Source organism: Cyprinodon tularosa, unplaced genomic scaffold (assembly GCF_016077235.1).
Source record: "Cyprinodon tularosa strain WSP-4 unplaced genomic scaffold, ASM1607723v1 ctg671, whole genome shotgun sequence".
Classification (NCBI taxonomy): Eukaryota; Metazoa; Chordata; class Actinopteri; order Cyprinodontiformes; family Cyprinodontidae; genus Cyprinodon; species Cyprinodon tularosa.
The window spans coordinates 135,627-157,292 of NW_024039420.1; the positions used below are offsets into that span (position 1 = coordinate 135,627).

At 39.0% G+C, this 21,666-nt stretch overlaps 1 protein-coding gene across 16 annotated transcripts in view; it reads left to right on the forward strand.

The window, feature by feature from the left end:
* The first annotated feature begins 287 nt into the window (after positions 1–287).
* LOC119771430 (protein unc-79 homolog) overlaps positions 288–21,666 on the forward strand; it is a 62,496-nt gene continuing 41,117 nt past the window's right edge. For 6 of the 16 annotated variants that reach the window (XM_038267367.1, XM_038267384.1, XM_038267375.1 and 3 more), the window contains exons 1-15: positions 289–447; positions 3,320–3,440; positions 6,327–6,640; positions 7,329–7,499; positions 9,508–9,603; positions 9,694–9,749; positions 10,442–10,571; positions 10,667–10,731; positions 12,955–13,043; positions 13,411–13,451; positions 16,474–16,502; positions 18,394–18,623; positions 20,376–20,547; positions 20,634–20,864; positions 20,955–21,145. In XM_038267367.1, coding sequence (XP_038123295.1) covers positions 426–447; positions 3,320–3,440; positions 6,327–6,640; positions 7,329–7,499; positions 9,508–9,603; positions 9,694–9,749; positions 10,442–10,571; positions 10,667–10,731; positions 12,955–13,043; positions 13,411–13,451; positions 16,474–16,502; positions 18,394–18,623; positions 20,376–20,547; positions 20,634–20,864; positions 20,955–21,145 — 1,958 coding nt within the window. In that variant the 5' untranslated portion in view covers positions 289–425. Of the gene's footprint in view, positions 448–3,319; positions 3,441–6,326; positions 6,641–7,328; positions 7,500–9,507; positions 9,604–9,693; positions 9,750–10,441; positions 10,572–10,666; positions 10,732–12,954; positions 13,044–13,410; positions 13,452–16,473; positions 16,503–18,391; positions 18,624–20,375; positions 20,548–20,633; positions 20,865–20,954; positions 21,146–21,666 lie in introns of those variants that run through there. The other 10 variants (XM_038267369.1, XM_038267373.1, XM_038267374.1 and 7 more) reach the window with 6 other exon arrangements.

A 21,666-nucleotide genomic window follows, 5' to 3' on the forward strand; every position in this document is an offset into this window, starting at 1 on the left:
CACGAATCCTAACAGGCTATTTAGGTTATATTATGTGAAACAAACGTGTTTTCTCCTGCTGCTGTCTGCTCACAGGGTGTTTAGGATTCTTGAATGACAATTTGTCAAAACCGGATCAGTCCATTTGGAAAGGGCTGCTGAGCCAAATATCTATCAGGATGCTCTTTCACACGAATACAATGAAAATATCCCAAAAAAACAAGTCACTAAAAGGCTAATTATTTTATAAGAGTTGAAAAAAGGTGTAAAAAAAGACGCAGCGCAGCGCTGTCCGTGGCGCGGATGGTCCAATCAGACCGAGCCTGGCTGCTGCGAGGGCGCACGCATTCACTTTTCCACGTCTGAGGGAAGCACATCGCCGGGAGGAAGATTAAACACTGAAACATCTGACAGTCCGGGTTTATGTCTCCCGAAGTGTCTGCGAAATGTCCACGAAGGCAGAACAGTGTAAGTACCAGTGCGTGTTTTCCCCGCCCCTGTTCTGTGGAAATGTGTTTTTATTTATTTTATTTGAACCAAGAAAGCGAATGTGGGAGCTGTCCTTGGTGATGGAGCAGGTCGCAACACGTCCTCTCGCTGCGGAGGACGGTCTGTGATGATGAAGCGGGTCGTGCTGTTTCATCCTGAAGCACCGTGTGAATGATTGATGTGGCTGGATGGTGGGAGGATGGTCTCAAGGTCGAGATGAAAGGCTCCGTTCTGAAATGATCAGATGGTATTAATAATATTGATCCTTCTCGTGGTTTGGTCCCACAGTATGGAAATCCGTTGCAGAGATTTTCCTTCATTTTTAACAGGTTGCAGCTCCACTCTGCAGCCTTAAAGACAGGAAGGAAGCCTGTTGTCAAGAAATTGTGCCTTTTAAAGTTGTGTGTTGTTCTGATTGTTTGACTGTCAGGGGAAATTATATGGATATTGAAACAATCCACAGCTTTTTTTGACTTAAATTCAACAAAGATTTTCTCTAAAATGCTTTAAGATCAATCTTTTTCTTAATCAAGCCCAGATATTAATAAAACATATTAAAAAACCCTGTAAACATACTGCCTAATAGTGAATTATTGCTTTTTTTTAAATAGAAAATTGATTGCTATTTTTTTAAACTTTCTGATAGATACCACAAAATCATGTTTCTTTAAGGTGTTTATGTTTTATTTATTAGGGAGATGTCTATATACACCAAAGTTAATAAGAAATATCTTCTTATAGGACAGTTCTCAACATGTGAGTTAAATGAATGCATATCATAAACATACAAACTCCTTTTGTGACATAATGGAATAAAAAAACATCAAAGCCAGAGATTTGGACCTCTATAAGGCAGGTTAAACCTGAGCTTATTTCACAATTTTCAGATGAGCATAAGCGCCATTTTCATTCGTTCAAACAGATTCAAATATAAGCAACATAGGGATGTCAGGCTATCACATAACTGTAGAAAGATAACTCCAATGAAATGAACTCTCTGCATGTAACCCATCCCCTTGGGGAGCAGTGGGCTGCCATTGTGCAGCATCCGGGGAGCAGTGTGGGATTAAAGGTCTTTGCTCAGGGACCCAGAGTGGCAGTCTGTGGAAGTGGGGCTTGAATTCAGAACCTCTGGATTCCAAGCACAATGGCCTAACCACTAGGGTGCCCCTCCCTCTGTGGACCACAGATAAATGTGTTTAGAAGTGAAGTATGTAATAATAATAATAATAATAAAGAAAGCCTGTAAAGCTGTGCTCCTGAACTGGAAGGAGAGTGTCATTACACAAACTGAAGCAGGTCAGGTGTTAGCATGGCTAAAAAAGGCCTATCAGTAGAAGCTGTTGCTCTAGATGCATCATGAGAAGCCAGATTACAGTTTTCAGATGCACACTCAGCGACAAATACCTCAGAGACCTTTCAGGGGACATGTCCTGTGGTCTGACTGACCTCACACTGAAGTCTTTTGACATAATAATCATTGTTACATTTGAAAAAAAAGAGGAGGAACATGCAAGACTGATAATGATGTCATGCTAACTGTGAATTAAAACTGGCTGAGGTTTTTGGTGTCCTGAAAGGGCAGAAAAATCAGCAGTTTTGGAACTCAAACAATCAAAACTTCAGGATGCTTCTTTGGAGCCAGTCTGTCTGTTGGAAAGCTAAATGCACGGGACAAAGTTTCCTGTAACAATTTAGGGGTATTGCAAATATAAAATACATAATGCATAATGTACATTGGGGGAAGCATTATGTAGAATGGATGTTTTTCTGCAGAAGAAATGGAAGCAATTTGCAAAATATTTACTATCTTGAAAAAAGAGCATGAAGTAATAAAATCCTAAAAACAGGACAGGGAAGTTTAAGTCCAAATGGGCCTTCCAGATGAACAATGACAATAGTCATTGCATGAGTCTAGTTACAAGGTACTTAAGGACAATAAGCTAAGTTTTTTGGAGTCTCATTCGCTGGCCCATAATTATAATCGTGCAGTCTTAAAAGGTGTGTAAGAAAATGCTGATAAATCTAACCTAGTTATACTAGTTCTACTGGGAGGAATCTCTAAAACTTTAAACATATTAGTGCAAGAAATTATTTAAAGGATACCTAAGATGTTTTACTTAAGTGAGATTGCTTAAAAATGGTGAAATGAACTAGGAGCAAACATGTAAATCTCAGAATTAAAAAAAAATCCCAACATAATGCAGGGTTTAAGGTCAGACAGAAGTACCGTAATTAATAGGTTATATGTGTTTTTATATACAGTTCATTTCAATTTTAGCTTTCAATTATATTTAATTTGTTATTTAGACCCATAGTCTTTATGTTCAGGGTAACAGGTCAGAGAGGAAGAGTCACTACTGAAACCGCATTAAGCAGGTCAGCACGTCTCTGCTCCAACTCTGTTTATTTTTCAAAAACAACAAAGTCCCATGGACACCACAGGGAGCAGAAGGACACAAGCAGCCAGCTGGGTTTGGTGCTGAAACGTCCCATCGTGTCAGAGTTAAAAGAACAGACGAGCTCCTTCTCACGTTCACACAGGCCAGATTTTCCCAGCTAGTCTTGGGACTTGAACCAGCAGCCTTTTGTTCCTGAGCATGTCTCCGTACGCAGTAGTTTGGGGCCTCCTCTGGGGCTTGCGTTGACCTCGCTGCAGCACATTAAAGGTCACCTAGTGCGGGCCGGACAGCCATGGGAACAGAGAACTGTTTAAAGCTGTAATTAAAACATCCGTGTTGGACGCCAGAGAGCAGCAGGAACTTTGCATTTATTGTCATTCATGTGTAGTTCTGTGTGTTTTCACTGAGATAAAATGGTGATTTCTTACTCTGCTCTTTATTTTGTCTAGTTGCCTCTAAGATACGATACTTGCAAGAGTATCACAACCGTGTGCAACACAATATTTACCCTGTGCCCTCCGGAACAGACATTGCAAACACACTGAAATACTTTTCCCAAACCCTCCTCAGGTAAGTACTCTGAGTGCATAGTAAGTACAGAGCTTCCTTCATGCCCACCTGAAGTTCAACACATTAGAATACTTTGACTCACTGCTGAAAGGGATGACAGTGACACCATATAAATCAGGACAGGAAGCGTAGTTAGAGAAGGGGGCAAAGTGTATTTATTATTGGAAAATAGTGTTTTATTAGTAGGTAGAGTATGGAGATGATGCTGTGATGGTTTTTGATTCACGGCTCAGCTGACCTGAGGGTTTCCCCTCCTCATGCCTCCCAGCGGGGCTGGAGAGGTGAGGCTTTACTCCTCAGACTGGGCAGCCTCAGGGTCAGCTCTCTCTCCTGGGTGCTGTGAAAGCCTGAAGAAGGAACAGCATGTTATTTGCCTCTCCAGCAGGCAGCCATTTTAGACACATTCTTTTTATAATGTGTTATTTCCCTTTTTATCTTATCTCATTTACTGGAATGAGTTTTTTTTTTTTTTTTGGTTGTCTGCTATTTCAACTGGATATAGCTGCTCTGTCCTTTCTTATTAGCTTTTAAAAAAAAACGGTGCTGAAGGGTGAACTTTCATGCTCCGCTTTAATCACTATTATCAGCTTATGGAGGACTCTGTTAGAGATTGGCAGCTGGCCTCAATTCTCCACTTTTTTTCTCAACCCCAATAGGATTATTTAATCTGCTGGAGGGTATCCTAGATACTTTCTGCTTTGCTGAGAGGCTGTCCTGCAGCAGCAGCGACAGAATCTGCAGCCTGCATGCTGTTGCACAGACCGACAGCGTCTGCAACTGTTGGAATCCTTGTGGTTTTTGTCACTAAGGCACAGTGACAGCAGAGTGAGAAAACAATCAGGAAGCCTTAGCGCAGCTTTGATGTCTTCCTGAAGAGCAGCCTCTTAGCCTCAGCTATGCAGAGCAACTCCCTCTACCCAGCATTAAGGGAGCTGAGTTGCTGTGCTGGGACTCTGGGATTCTCTATACACTTGTGCCTTCTGCAGCCGAGCGTGGAGAAAACCAGAGAAAAAAGAGAAATATGTGTGCAGGGAGCATTTAGAGTTAAAGAAAGCATTTGTAAAAAATGAAAGTTAAGATTTTCATGCTCGGTTTAATTGTAGTGTTGTTTGGCCGCAGAAAAGGATTTTGTGCATTTGTTTCCCAAAAGATGAGACAAATTAGATTGTTGCTTTTTATTGCATTACCTCCAACACTTGGAAACCAGAGGTACTGTAGCTGACAGAAACCTTTCAGCTTAGATTCACATTCCTTAGAGCACACATAGAGAGCAATGCAGGGTTTGACAGTATATGTACGTCACGTTTCTGTATCCGTGCATTCTACATGTGTTTGGTGTCCTATATGTTTGTAAATCTCTGTGTTGTGTCTGTGTGTGTGTGTGGGTGTGGGAGCTCATATGTGTTTTCTCTCTGTGTATCTGTCCACTGCGTGCGTGTGTGAATGAATGTGACTGTTAACGTCTGTGTTCATTGTTCAAATTAATGATGTCTTCTCTTCTGATGAAACGAGCAGTGAAAAAGTCATACTCTGAGCTGCAGTCTCTGGTCGCGCGTTCGCCCACTTTGAGCCTCGTAAACAAAGCCGACGCAGACCGAGCTCTTCCAGAGTATAACTTTGAGGGGATCAGTCCAATGCTGTACTGTATGTTCTGCTAGTAAATGTAAAAAAAAAATGCTTATATTATAACAGACGTTAATGAAATCCCCTTTCTCACTTGCCTCGGAACTCTATGCTGTAAGTCTACTTTTTGAGTGACCTTTAAGACAAATTAAGATTTTTTTTTTAAGAATCTGGGCTCTTTGTCATGAATCCTAATCATTTATCTGATAGGATAGCTTTAAAAAAAAAAAAAGAGCAATGCTCTCTGGCCCTCCCCCCTGTCCTCCCTCCTCCACCCGAGACACTCCACACTCAACCCAACTAGTTTTTGCTTTTGTTCTCCTTCTCCCAAAGTCCAATTTGTCCACCACCTTCCCCAGGGGACAGCAAACACAATTGTCCATCCTGCATTAGCTCACAAACAGTCATCTCCCCCTCTGATACAACCTATTCCTTTGTCATTAATTCTCTACTGTAGATTAGTTGTTACATTTATTTTAGAAACCTGAATCCATATGCCTGTTGGATCTCATTATTTCTCTTGATGATACTGGTACAGTATCATAACGTATGCATACGGACATTATTTCTCTGGTGCAATAAACATGTGCTGTGACCTAGGAGCACTTGATCTAACCTCACACACATGTTTATTATTGGCTCAAGCATGTTTCAAAAGTGTCACCTCTGTATTTTCCCGAACCAATCTGGTGTCACTCCCATCCTTGACAGCCCCACCAAAGACAAGGAAATTTTATTTGAAATTATGCACACCACGTCCAATTGGCCGTGTCTTGCATGGCAGCTGCAGACTTCTTTTTTGATTGGAAAAACGGCAGCCATTGAGGGACAGTCCATTGCACTGTCCCTTTTTGGAGAAGTATGGGGTTGCCACTGAAAACATGCCATTTTTTATATTTTTGCTCCTTGTCACCAGATACGCATGAGATGCAGTGATCATTTGCAGTTTGTGCTCATGTTTATTTTTTTATTTATTTATTTTTTTTTTATGATTGCAAAGCAAGTCAAAATGAGATGAATTGAATTAAAGTCACTCTGAACTGATGAAGCAGGGGAAAAATTACCCATGCCTTTGGTGACACGGTCCAATAGTGAGACACTGCATCCTATGTGGGGTTTATCTGGGTTTGTTTTTTTCTATTTACGCTGTCTCTGTAGTGCCATTTCAATGTAATGTGCTGTTTTTTTGTGTCTTTGTTGTCTCTTTTTTTCCCTTGTTCCCCTCTCCTACCCTACTCCCCTCCCCTCCCGCCCCCGGAGCAGCATTCTGTCCCGCACAGGCAGGAAGGAGAACCAGGAAGCTTCCAATTTGGCCGTGCCCATGACCATGTGTCTTTTTCCTGTGCCATTCCCACTCACCCCATCTCTAAGACCACAAGTCAGTTCCATCAACCCTACAGTTACTCGCTCCCTCCTTTACAGCGTTCTGCGCGAAGCCCCGTCAGACCGCGGGGGGCAGGGGCAGCAGAGTCGGGACGCTCAGCTCTCAGAGTACCCCTCTCTGGACTATCAGGGCCTCTATGTGACCCTCGTGACCCTGCTTGACCTGGTGCCCCTGCTGCAGCACGGTCAGCATGGTGAGTCAAGGCCCAGTGCACCACTGTTTGTCATCATCATCCTCGAGTCGCCTGGCCTGCATGAAGCCACTGCTGCTTTTTTGGCCTCTTTTTGTAACGGGAGGAGAGAAGTCCTGCTGAGGATCTTGAGGGATGCATGGGGTGCTTGGGAGCACGCTGGATCCAGTCAACTTTCATAAGCCATTGGATAACCCAGACATAATTAAGCCTTCTCTACTGTTTATCATACCTGACTGCATGTTTTTGTTATGCCAAAGAGTTAGATATATTCTAGATATAATGTTGTGCATAGACAGGCTAATGTGATGTTTTAGATATATTAAAAACACATCTGAGAATGATTCCAATATAATCACTCTGCTCTGCACTGCACTACACCTGCATCATAGTATCTTTATTAAAATAACAAAAACCTAATTCTAAAGCATGAAAATCCATCTACTTGATTAGATTTCTCTGATTTGTATCACAGAGTGTTTTTTTTTTCAGACCGCTAACTGACCTCTAAATCCGGTTGTTTTTTTGTTTTTTGTTTTTCTGCTGCTGTAATATTAAAGATCTGCCATTCCTGTTACCCTGTGGCTGCATACAGTATGAGGATGCTGTATGTACAGCTGATTGAAGGCGTGTTTGTGTATCTCTCTCTGTCTTTTTTGTCTTTGTGTTTCCCTTCTCTTTTTCTCATCAGATCTGGGGCAGTCAATATTTTACACAACAACCTGCCTCCAGCCCTTCCTCAGTGATGATATTCTCAGCACTTTGCCCTACACAATGATCTCAACATTAGCCACATTCCCTCCCTTCCTCCATAAAGACATCATAGAGTACCTGAGCACCTCTTTCCTCCCCATGGCAATATGTGAGTATGTCCTGATGAGGGAAAATTTAGAAAATGATTCAAATATTGTTTAAAATGGGAAAGCTAAAGCAGAGAGGCTGAACAACACGTGTTTCTTTTGTTTGTCTACATCTGATCTGTTTACATTTTCATGAGCAAATCTTCAATGATTCAATGACTCCTTACATTTTATCTCACTTAAAGGATTTAGACGATCAAACTCATTTTGATATCAAATATAAACCGAGAAAATACAAAAGCGTTTTTCCATTGATGATTCACTGAATTAAATGATATAAGCTATCAAATTAATCTCAGCCCATAAGCATAGAAGCAATATCCCTAAACTGTTTTAATTCAGCCAAATTAAAAGGTTTTGGAGCATCGTCACAGAATGTCAACCAGCTTTGAGTTTAGCTCCAAACTCTTTTTAGATGTGGCGACTAGGGCTGCAACTAATGATTATTTTGTAAATCAATTAATCTGTCGATAATTTTTTCGAGTATTCAATTAATAATCGGATATCAAAAGGTTCCTTATAGAAGACTTTTTATTAAATTAAACCAGGTGAGGATAGAGTATATTGACAGAAGAAAAAGGTTTTTATTTTAAATGCAATATATTTTTTACAATCAGGGTATAATTACTGCTCTAAGAGGTTTGCTCTGTCAGCTAAAGGCATCTTTTACTCTCTCTATACTCGTTTAACAACTAATCAATTGCTAAATTTATTGACGATTATTTCAATAATCGATTAATCCGATTAATTGTTTCAGCCCTAGTGGCAACGTCCTGGTTCCCTAAGCAAGTCACCCTGGTCCTGAAGCAGCAATGTAACCTCAGACCATCACACTAATACCACATGTTTTAATGTTTTTATTTCTTCTGAAATGCTGTGCTAGTTTTTGTATTACAGAGCAAAACAGCTGGTAACACTGCTGATTGGCAGCAAGAGAGTCTTTGGTTTGAATGCTGGCTTCATCCCAAACTTAAACATCATGAATGTTGGTTTAGTCAGTGTCTTCCTCTCAGAAATAGGAGAAGTTGTGCCTCTTGCTCAGTGTGAAAAAAACCCACTTCATCATAATTTTTATTGTTTGTTTTTACGGATCTTTCTTATAGGATGGAATTTTTACCCAGCCTCTTTCTCAGTCTTGAATCAGTAACTATAAAATGTAACCAAGACGCTACAAAGACGCTATTTTATATGTTTTTTTTCAGTTTTTTTTTTTTGTGACTACCTATGTAAATTGCTGAGCTAATTAAGTAATTTTGGGCATTCCGTTAAAGAATGGGTGGGAGCAGTCTTTGCGGATGTTTGTGACTTTTTTCTGATGCATCAGGAACTTGCATTTTCCTCCAGGGAGGGCAGAGGGCATTTAGTGATTTCTATGGTGTTTATGACCCTCTGCAGGGCAACTTTATCTGTTGCAATGCAGGCATAGCCTTAGAAATGGGTCTTTTAACCCATTCCAGCAATTTTGTCTTTAAACCTCTTGAGTTTCTTTGGTTTAGAATTTGTTGTGTTTCCTGATAAGATATTTTTGCCAACCCCATGCTGTCAGGTTATATCTGGCATATTAAATGGGGAGTGGCGGCCTAGTGGTTACAGCATTGCCCTGGGGATCCAGAGGTTCTGAGTCCCTAAGCAAGACCCTTAACCACAGACTGCTCCCCAGGCACCACACAATGGCAGCCCACTGCTCCCCAATGGGATGGGTTAAATGCAGAGAGTATTTATATATTTTTACAAATTATTCTTTTTATTATTATTTTTTTAAATATTAGGGGAAATTTTATGGCTGCATGAAGTTTAACTTGTTTTGAGTACCTTTCCCCTGAGATATACTGTTTTTTTTTAGCTTTTTTATACAAACCTTTTCTTCAGTACAATTATATCATGATTAAACAAGGGGGACATTTTCCCTTTACTATCCATTTTAAGCGAGCATTATATTTTACTTAACCTATTTTGTCTAATGTTAATTTATTAAGACTATTTTTCTTCACTCTGTTTGCTTGTGTGCAGTGGGTTCAACTCGTAGGGAGGGTGGAGTGCCTGCTTACGTCAATTTATCGGCCTCTTCTATGCTCATGATTGCAATGCAGTACACCTCAAACCCAGGTGAACATCATGCTGGCTGCTATAAAAACACAACTGTTGAATAAAGTGTTGCTATTACCGTTTACTAAATCCAGCCTCTACCTTTTCCAGTCTATCACTGTCAGCTGTTGGAGTGCCTAATGAAGCACAAACAGGAAGTGTGGAAGGTAAATATAGCACCACCCTTTCCCAACTGAATCAACCCTCACTGTAAAGAGGATCTTTATCATTTTGAGAAATATATATCACGTAGCAGGAGCAAAATTTTTTGCCTAAAACATTTGGAGTATTCCACAACTAATTATTATTATTTTTTTTAATTTAAGGTGCAAGTCACTTGTCAATTACATTTGTTTTCAGATTCATTCTCATCGGAAGAGTGAATAAACACATTTGTGTTATTCTTGAAAAAAAAAATCTGTAAATCTTTGCATTGAAATTCCTCTTTGGTAAAACAGCATCACAAACTCAGTAGTTCCATCGGGAACAGGGATGTTTTTGCAATTGCAAAAAACACCAAATAGAATCTAAAGAGACAAGAAAAAAAAGTTAGAGCTCGACATGGCCAGAATAAACCAGAAGTAGAATCAATGAATAATCAATCTCACCTACTTGGATGAAGAAAAATGATTTTAAAACACACAAAGATCTGTTATAGTCGGAGGCTTCATGTCATTAATGTTAAATAGAGATGCAGCTTTTAAAGGATAAAAAAATGTTTGTTGATCATTAAAAAAAAAAATCACATTTCCCCTACATATTTCCCTCATGTTTCCATTGGTTTTAAAAAACAATTTTTTTATATTTTCCTAAAATATTGAACATACTTCTCTACATTTTAAGGCTCTTTATGTTTCAGGACCTGCTTTATGTTATATCTTACGGTCCCTCCCAAGTAAAACCTCCAGCTGTGCAAATGCTGTTTCACTACTGGCCCAACCTGAAGCCACCTGGAGCCATCAGTGAATACAGAGGGCTGCAGTACACAGGTTAGATTCCCTGGATCCCATATTTGCTGCTTTAGAAGTGAGTATTATAATTACCAAGCAATATTTTCCTTCCTTGAATCGTTTTATTTGCACAGCCTGGAATCCTATCCACTGTCAACACATCGAGTGCCACAATGCCATCAATAAACCTGCTGTCAAGGTAAGTAAAGATCAGAAGTCCACCATAACCGGTGTATATTAGGTGTATTTTCAGCTTCCCTTTTAGCCACTCAGTAAATACATGAGAGGTGAGTCAGAGGTATCAGCTGATTTGCTCCACTCAGCTTGCATCTTATCCACTTTATCATCTCCCCCTGCCTTTACTCAACTGTGCTCAGAACTGACAAATAGAGTTTGAACTGGAGAGCAGAGATGGGGGCTGGATTTCAATTACCGGGAGCAGGAAGGCAGCTTGGAGGGAGGGGGGTTTTAATTGGAAGCGGTGACCCCGTGCAGCCCTTGAGGACAGGGTGGCATCAAGTGAGCACAGTAAATTATAGTGCACCATCTGAACATCAAGGCCAGGAGCATTTAGCACAGATCCAGGCACAACATATGCACACAGCCGTTGTTACTGAGTTTAAGAGAGCAGATAAAGGTGTCATGGTGTTTTATTTAAAAGGACACTATAAAACACTGCATGAATGGTCTGTATGAGGGGAAACTGTAGCATATCAGGAGTTGTTTTCACATTTGTTTAAGGGGATATTTTTTTATTGGATCTTTATAGCTTTATTATTTTTATATGAAATAATGATAACTTATCAGGTATTCAAATCAGACTGCACAATATTAGAAGAAAACATGATGTTTCACAGTGTTTGTTGAATACTGCAAACCCTGAATATGATTAATTTACATTTTTCTGGCTCTTTTACTACTTTCTGTTCATCGCATGCAGTGACGTGCGGTCAGGGGAGGCAGGTGAGGCAGTGCCTCACCAGCCATCATGGAAAGAAAGAAAATATATAATCATAAAGTAATTTAAATTGTTATATTCATCCGGTGGTTTGTACTAAAAAATATTCATTTTTCATTTAGCTTCACCAATTTCGATTTTTATTTGTTCAAAATCGCTGAATTTTCTTATTTTCCCATTCAAATGCTTGGAAGCGATGCCGGTGAGGCAGCAGCGAGCTCTGCCTCACCTTGGATTGCGCAACCCCTGGCTCTGCGCTGGCTGCAAAGCGGAGAGAGCATGTTGCTGTACGGCGTCAATAAAATGGTTTAAACAAATGTAATATGTGAACTTATTTCTAATAATTTGGCTTATGTATATAATGTACAGAGCTTTTTGTCACCAACTGTGTTTGTGTAACGTGTTTCGTGTAATGAGCGATTATAAACGGCAGAGAACAAGTTCGAGGTGAGGCAGGCAGTTCTCTTGCCTCATGGCAGGGGGTGCTCAAGAGACTGAAAACATAAGGCAGGAACAGGACGGATCAAGGAAGGCTTTCTTCCCTGGCAGTGATCTCCATTGAGACAGAGAGACTTTTAAAACTGAAGGAAGATAAGGAGGACTTATATTCATTTATAAGTAAAGGTAAGACAGTAATAACATTTATTTTGTTTTGTTTTTTAAGGAAATGTGTGTTTTGTGAGCTACAGTTTGTACGTATGTGTAAGGATGCAGAAGTGAAACATAACCTGTAAACTGCTGTCAATCTATGCATCTATTTGCAAATCTGATTCTGATGACGTCAGTGCCTCACCAGCTATGAACCTCACCGCACGTCACTGATCGCATGTGTCCTGCCTATTTTTGACAGCTTTAGCACTGAACTCACTCCAAATATAACTCATGCTTGGTTATCGAGATCATTGAAGGTCTGTCATAGAGGTTACAATATTATTGGCACATAAAATGTGTATACATCACAATTTAAATGTAATATCTTTTTAAATATTATGCAAGGAGCCCAAATATTATATCCAATAAATTATTTACATCATCAGATTGGTATAGATTAATACTGGGATGATGACATTAACTTGATATATTGTTCAACTCTTTCTTTAAACATATATATAAGTTATCATGAAAATGTACTCACTCAAAAACATCAATATGTCAGATTTTAGCATAAATATATCATATAGGCATACTGAAGGAAAAGAATGAATGAACACTTATCTAAGAGAATTCCCTGGTTCCAATAGGTTTTAGTTGCACACAAAAGTAGGAACAGGGAATTTTGAAAAATAAAGAATCTGCAAAGAAAAAAAGAATAGCATTAAGGCAAAAATGTGAGGTCATAATGTATGAATAGAAATGGTTATTTCAAAGTAAGTTATATAATTTAGTATGTTTTGTGATTGAGGATGTCTCAATCTTTTGCTGAAATAAATTCATGCAGTCAAAACTGTTATGTTGCTTTTACAGATGTGCATAGATCCTACTCTCTCTGTAGCACTGGGAGACAAGCCACCACCTCTTTATTTATGCAAGGAGTGCAGCCAGAGGATTGCAGGGTATGCATCTGTTTCACCTCTTTTCTCCAAAACAAATGCACAATCTCACACAAACTCACACAAACTCACATCTCCTGTTGCCTGCCTCATTGTTCCTGTATCCAACGCAGCCAAAGCGCCAAGCCATGGTTATGTAATTCCCCTGTGCCACTAATGAGATCATCATAAAAAAAAACATGCATGCACTTGTTCCTCATTTATCTAGAATGTGGACAATCATGATTACATGGCTTTGCAGCGTTTTGCAGGATGTGTGGTGTTGCTCTATTCAGGAGCTGAATTTGTTGTGTTTTATGGTGCAAACCTTTGAGTGCAGCATTTTACCATGCTCTCATGCAATGTTTTGTTATTTCTATGACCTTTTCAGAGATCATCCTGAATGGCTTGTTGATGTCCTACTGCCACAAGGTGAGCATATACAGCTGACAAGGTGGCTTTTTAACGTACTGAAAAAGGTTTTCCTCAGCATGAAACAGAGCCTGCAGAGCGCTACATAAATCCACACAAACCACTATCTCCACCAGTTTTCCTGAGTCTCAATTCACATGAGATTTTTTTTTAATTTTTTCTTTGGGCTTTTAAGTCTAAGCTGCTCTAAGAAGATTGGTTGTTTACATATTTCGGTTTTTCTCCTTTCTCTGTACACAATATTAACATCAGACAAAGAGACAATGAATATATAACCATTAAATTACTTAAGCAGGTTAAAAGATCCAAAGATCATAATATTATTCCCCAATGTAAAGAATTTGATATTTACTGTGTAAGTCTGGAAGGGGCCGTAAAACAGCGATCCACACTGAAATAGTGGTGAAGCTACTCAGTTGAGGGCAGTCTACCAAAAACACTCTAACATACTATTCCAAGGAAAAATACTGCGCTGACCAAAAAAAGAAATACAAATGCAGATCTCATATTTGCCAGCAAAACAATCCTCTTGATGGTGGAATCATGAATTCTGCTCTCTACCAGAAATCTTCAATGTCCGATCATAAACATGAGACTTTAAACCTAGAATCACTAATGTTCTGCAACGGGAAAATCATCCAAGTCATGTCCACCTCTGAAGAGCTCAAGGTTTTAAAAAGAAATAAAGGTTTTCCAAATTTCCTAGTAAAGGAGATGATGTGGCATGACTTTAAACACATCAGCTTTTATATCCACCCACAGAGTTCTAAGAACAAATACTTTTTTACCTTACTTAAGTAGAAAGTTTGGCTATTTATACTTTACTGGAGTAAATATTTTTTAGATAACTTTTCATTTGTACTCTTTACGTATTTTTTTTTTGCTATTATCTCTACTTTCTACTCCTTACATAAAAAAAAAAAAGACTGGTTAGTTTTGTTTCATTTGATCTCATTTTCATCATGGCCTGGTTGTATTAAAAAGAAATAAAAAACATTAAAATAATTTGTTTCATCCGGACTATAATTTCTTTGTGGTTGGAGTCGCTCTTGCACCAACTTGTTGTTCGCCACATACCAAAATAAATGATTTTTCAAGATGATGCACAGTTAAATTTGACACTGTTTCCATTAGTTTTAAAACTAAGAAAATTGTATATATTATTGTAAGTATAAGGAAGTTATCCTGCAGAATTGTAAAAAAATGTTAATTTAATAGGGTAGTACCCAATATAAGGTTTAAAGCATCTGTCCTTAACTTTTTTCTTTATTACTTTTATACAAGCAGTTTAAAAAAAAAATTGTACTTTTACTTGGCTAAAAAGCTTAAGTTGATACTCTAACTTCTATAAAACTGTTTTAAACAGTGGGATTTAGACTTCTATTTGATTAACATAATCCTCGGGTGATGTGTTTTTCTACTGTGTTTGCATTTACATGATTTTCTTTTAGTTTGGTTATGTTTTCTGGGGCCTTGCTCATTCTCCCTCCCTGCAGTCAGCTTCAACTGCTCCTCATCATCCTCTGTTTAACACATTAATTCCCAACACTTCCTTTCTGTATTTAAGCTCTCTGTATCCCATTGTTTTCCTCTGGATCCTTCTGTTCTTTTGCCAGATGTTATTTTACGATATTGCTTTGTTTTTCTGCATGTTTCAATTCATGCCAAGTTTCCTTTATCTTAATAATTATTATTGTTTATCATGAAATATCATTTACTCCCCCAACTGCTTTTTTTTGTCAGCATTTTGTTCTTGATGCCCTTTTGTGGCTAGTTGAAATTATTTTGTAATGAAGAGGGGGGCTAATTTCCTCGGGAGGGATAAAAAAATCTCCTCCCCACTTAGCATAAACACTTGATGGTAGCTGTTGCTACTAAGGTGGGACAGCCGGTCATTATGTTTGGGAGCAATCACTACGTTACACACAGCCAGACTGGTTGTTTTATTCCAGTAACACCTAAAATGGTCATTTAAAAGCTTTTTTGCCATCTATTCAGGTTTATCTTTATCTGAGGATCTAAGATCTCAAAGATCTTCAGGTAGATTGAGATATTTAGAATAAAGGAAATAATACATCCAACCACTGAATATGCCAGCATCTTGGTCCTACTTCTTTAGGACAAAAAAACAAAAATGCTGGGAGTCTAAACCAAACAAAATGTTTGTGAATGACTGGATAGATTGTTGTTCTTTTACAATTCCTAAGTGGTGTTTTCTGGAAGAAGTTAGGAATAAAAATAAATCAGTAATATGGCAAGAAGACCTGATTACTTGGGAAGTAATCTACCAAAATGTTTGACTTATAGTCATGGCATGATAAGCAGTGCAATGTTGATGTTGACACTGCTACTGAATTTGGACATTTTTGTAGAAATTGTCTTATAAACAAATGCTGAATTAATTATTCCTTCCATATAAGTAACGTGTATCAATGTATAATTTACCAAAAACAAAACAACTTTCCTAATTGTGTTCCTTCACAACATTTTAGAGAAAGCATGTCTATTTCTGATAAGATTGCACTGCAAACAAATATGTTTATATAAATAAGAAATGATACAAATTTTGGAGGCCTAATTTTACATTTCTGATTCTTCTTTAATACATCTGATCCATGACAGTGCCTTTGTTTTGTTCAGATATGATGTATTTACATGTTTAAGTGTGTTGAAAAGCTCATCCTGTATTATAAGATGTTATCTTTAAATAATATAATCTACAGAATTTCGTTTTGATATTTGTATTTTGAATATATTATGCCAAAGGTGCAAATGATTAGTTTAACATTTAAAGACGATCTGTTTAACATTTGCAATTCCTAACATGCAGTGTTAAATACTGCATACAGCGTTAGATTGAAAGGCAGCTTTATGTCTAATCATTGTAAATACAGAGGCACAGAGAAAGTATGTCTGCATTCATTATTCTGTTTAATGTTTTAAAAGTGATGCATGCTTATCTTAAAATCCAGTAATAAAAGGTTGTTTTTTTCATTCTACATCATTCTTCCTTTTCTTGCAGCAGAGATATCTGCCATTTGTCAAAAAAAGGTAAGCTGTTACCTTTACAACCTTAAAACATCTACAGTATTCTTCATGTTTTCCTTTCTCCCACTGTCTGACTTTAACCCACACTTAACTTTCCCTTCTATGTCTGTTAGAATCAGCAATAATTTGTTTTTGCTAAATGCCAGATCAATGACGAATACATTTTAACAATATTTTTCAGTGTCAAATGATTCTTTTCAAATGATTAGATGCAAGTAGCATGGGAATGTTTAGCCATAGGAAACGGTTTCTGTGTCCAGAAAATACATTTATTCCTAAGCTAAATGTGTGATTGAACCACAGAACATAAGCAGAAGAGCCTGTAAAGATACTAGCTGAAGTTGGGTAAACACATTGAAATGAGTCATGTCCTGAAAGACCAATCAGCGAGGAGGAAGCCTCTGCTGCAGAGGCAACAGAAGAGCCAGATGAAAGTTTGAAAGGGCACTTGGGGGCAATGGTCCTATTGTTTGAGAGATGTCCTATGGTCTGATGAAACTAACATTTAGATCTAATGACAGTTAATGGAGAAAAAGGTGAAGCTTGGAAAATGAGAACATCATCACCTGCTGTGAAGTACAGTGAAGGCACCATCACGTTAAAACGTTAAGCTGCCTCTATGTACATTTTTGAATCATTTATGATTTCTAAGCAAATGGGCCTTCCATTATTGTGTAATTTACTGTATGAAAATAATTTTATCAATACTTACATTGCAAAAACGATCTAGAAATAAGTAAAGAAAATTTTAAATGAAGTGTATTAACCCTTAATTTGAGCAGGTAAATAAGATGATTTGCCAATGGAATGATATTTTTTTCCACTTAAAATAAGATAATTAGATAATATGCACTTGAAATAAGAAAATACAATTGTTTTTTTCTTATTTTAAATGTAAATTGTCTTGTTCCATTAGCAAAGTGTCTCACTTAAGTCCTCAATTCAAGAAGAAAAATGCACTTATTTTAAGAAAAAAATACTTATTTAGTTCTAATTTTTTGCTGTGTAATGCTCTTTTTTTAATATTATTTAATGAAATATCTCTTTATAAATCATCTAATTAAATCTATATATTCCTGTGAAACCCTGTAAAATGTCCACCATAAGACATTTTCTTGCATAGATTTATTTTTTGGTTCATTATATTCACTCTGGACTCTAGGCTGTTTTCTGCGGTTAGATGTAGTCTGAGAAACCAGCCCAGCCTAAGCTACCTTATTTGAAACAAAGCTGCTGCCACAGGGGTAAAATGTTTATTTGCTTTTGCTGAATGAATGGCCACAGGCTAAGTGCTCCTTGCTGGTTTCCAGGGAGACTTTGGTCTCAGGTATTCCTATCAGGCCTGTGTTGTCCGTGGAAACAGACAGGCTCCACCCTGGTTGGTTCAGCAGTTTATAATCTATATTCTCTCCTAATCAGTGGGCCTTGTCCCACTCACCCTGAGTAATTAGATTTATACCCACACAGTCATTACTAACCTGGTCTCTACTTTTCATCTCAGAACCTACCTAAAAATAAACACAGGCCTGAAATAGAGCTTGCTGTTGTATTCTTTGTTGATGAACGGCCAATGAAATTGCTGTTGAACACATGACAGATGTGTTAATTTGATAGGGAGCAGTGTATTTCTCTAATGGCACAAGATTAGAGGCTGATCAGATTACCGCTGCTCTTCTTTTATTTTTAGAAAGCAGTGTGTGGCCACATGAAGCCATTTTCATCTCAGATGTGCTCAGAATTCATATCAGAGTGACAAGCTGCTTTCAAAACAGAGAGCAAGCATATTATAAGAGGGTTATCTTCTGACGTGTGGGGTGATTTTCAGTGTTTGTTAACATCAGAAATAAACCGCCTTCACCTCATCCTCCTCGTTACTCGGCTTGCCATCCTGCAGAACTGCAGCTCTCATGTCAGGAGGGCCGTGGTCACCTGCTTCTCAGCCGGCTGCTGCGAGCGCCATGGCAACAGGCCCGTCCGCTACTGCAAGCGTTGCCATGTCAACCACCACAGCAGCGAGGTGGGGGCTGCGGCGGAGACCCATCTGTACCAGACTTCGCCCCCTCCCATCAACACACGGGAGTGCGGAGCGGAGGAGCTGGTCTGCACGGTGGAAGCTGTCATTAGGTACCAACTGAGATCTTTCTGTGGTTCTATGACGTGAATACAAGGCAAAAATGATTACAGGTGCTGGTCATAAAATTAGAATATCATGAAAAAGTAGATTGATTTCAGTAATTCCATTTAAAAAGTGAAACTTGTATATTATATTCATACGTTACATACAAACTCATATATTTCAGATGTTTATTTTGTTTAATTTTGATGATTACAAATGACAACAAATGAAAATCTCAAATTCATCATATCAGAAAATTAGAATATTACTGAAGACCAATAAAAACAAAGGATTTATAGAAATGTTGGCCAACTGAAAAGTATGAACATGAAAAGTATGAGCATGTACAGCACTCAGTATTTAGTTGGGCCTCCTTTGGCCTGTATTACTGCAGCAATGCGGCGTGGCATGGAGTCGATCAGTCTGTGGCACTGCTCAGGTGTTATGATAGCCCAGGTTGCTCTAATAGTGGCTTTTAGCTCTTCTGAATTGTTGGGTCTGGTGTATTGCATCTTCTTCTTCACAATACCCCATAGATTTTCTATGGGGTTAAGGTCAGGAGAGTTTGCTGGCCAATTAAGAACAGGGATACCATGGTCCTTCAACCAGGTACTGGTAGCTTTGGCACTGTGTGCAGGTGCCAAGTCCTGTTGGAAAATGAAATCTGCATCTCCAAAAAGTTGGTCAGCTGCAGGAAGCATGAAGTGCTCTAAAACTTCCTGGTATGTGGCTGCGTTGACCCTGGACCTCAGAAAACACAATGGACCAACACCAGCAGATGACATGGCACCCCAAACCATCACTGACTGTGGAAACTTTACACTGGACTTCAAGCAACGTGGATGAAGTGCCTCTCTTCTTTTCCTCCAGACTCTGGGACCTTGATTTCCAAAGGAAATGCAAAATTTACTTTCATCAGAGAACATGACTTTGGACCACTCACCAGCAGTCCAGTCCTGTTTCTCTTTAGCCCAGGCAAGACGCTTCTGACGCTGTCTGTGGTTCAAGAGTGGCTTGACACAAGGAATGCGACAGCAGAAACCCATGTCTTTCATACGTCTGTGTGTGGTGGTTCTTGAAGCACTCACTCCAGCTGCAGTCCACTCTTTGTGAATCTCCCCCACATTTTTGAAGGGGTTTTGTTTCACAATCCTCTCCAGGGTGCGGTTATCTCTCTTGCTTGTACACTTTTTTCGACCACATCTTTTCCTTCCCTTCGCCTCTCTATTAATGTGCTTGGACACTGAGCTCTGTGAACAGCCAGCCTCTTTAGCGATGACCTTTTGTGTCTTGCCCTCCTTGTGCAAGGTGTCGATGGTCGTCTTTTGGACAACTGTCAAGTCAGCAGTCTTCCCCATGATTGTGTAGCCTATAGAACTAGACTGAAAGACCATTTAAAGGCTTTTGCAGGTGGTTTGAGTTAATTAGCTGATTAGAGTGTGGCACCAGGGGCCATCAATTTTGAACCTTTTCACAATATTCTAATTTTCTGATATGATGAATTTGAGATTTTCATTTGTTGTCATTTGTAATCATCAAAATTAAACAAAATAAACATCTGAAATATATGAGTTTGTATGTAATGTATGAATATAATATACAAGTTTCACTTTTTAAATGGAATTACTGAAATCAATCTACTTTTTCATGATATTCTAATTTTATGACCAGCACCTGTATGCCTTAATATCCTTCCTGCACAGATGTTTTCTCTCCCCTCATCTCCTTTCTGTGTCCTTCCTCTCATTAAATCCATTCAGCCTTCTGAAGGAGGCAGAAATCTATGCAGAACAGCGAGAGTTTGAGCTGAACAGGCGTCGTCAGATGGGCCTGTCTGCCTCCCACCACTCTCTGGACAACATAGACTTTGACAACAAGGAGGACGACCAGCACGACCAGCGTCTACTTAGTCAGTTTGGCATCTGGTTTCTGGTGGGTGTCAGTAGCGGTGGGGGGTTGATCAGAGTGGATTTGTGGAACGTTCTACCCACTTTGACGGGTTTTGCTTTTGGGTGCAGGTGAGCCTATGTACGCCCAATGAGAACACCCCAACAGAGAGCCTGGCGCGGCTGGTCAGCATGGTCTTCCAGTGGTTCCACTCCACTGCCTACATGATGGACGATGAAGTGGGAAGCCTGGTGGAGAAGCTGAAGCCGCAGTTTGTAACTAAGTGGTTAAAGACGGTGTGTGAAGTCCGCTTCGACGTCATGGTCATGTGTCTGCTGCCAAAACCTGTGGAGTTTGCCAGGGTAGGGTTAACGTTTAGCTATACAGACATGATACAGGTTTTTATCACCGCCTTGCATTTTAACACTAAAGCCCTGTATCCTCTCCAACAGGTGGGAGGTTACTGGGATAAATCATGTAGCACGGTGACACAGCTGAAGGAGGGTCTCAACCGGATTCTGTGTCTGATACCCTACAATGTCATTAGTCAACCACTGTGGGAGTGTTTCATGCCTGAGTGGCTTGAGGCCATCCGTACCGAGGTGCCTGACAGCCAGCTCAAAGAATTCAGGGAGGTGCTCAGGTACAAATTTGGTTTTAAATCAGTTTAAGAGTGTTCCAATCATTTGCCACATGGGCCAAAAATATAAAGATAGTAACACCCTAAACAAATATTCCAAATCAAAAGCCATATTTTGTTGTGAAACTTGTATTTGCCTATCAAGAATGTTTTTTTATTATTTTACCTAGAAGATGCAATGAAAAAGAAAATAATAATCCATATTAATTTTATGTGTATACTAGATTCAAAACATACAAAGGATCTTGCACAAATAGGCAGTTCTGCTCCTACATGCAACTTCTGAACTCACACACAGCCCACACACATTATATTTCGCTGTTGAACATTATTCTCTCATCAGCTTACAGTAGATATAAAAACTGAGGGATAAATTAACATCTAAACATTTGATATGAATCTTGTTGCTCAGGGTGGGGAGCCACACTGACTCTATGAAAATGAGCTCTAATAATAAAGGGGCTCCATGGACTTGTTATCTATTTGATCATAGGTCGTTTTGTCTTCAGGAGAATTTTTTTTAA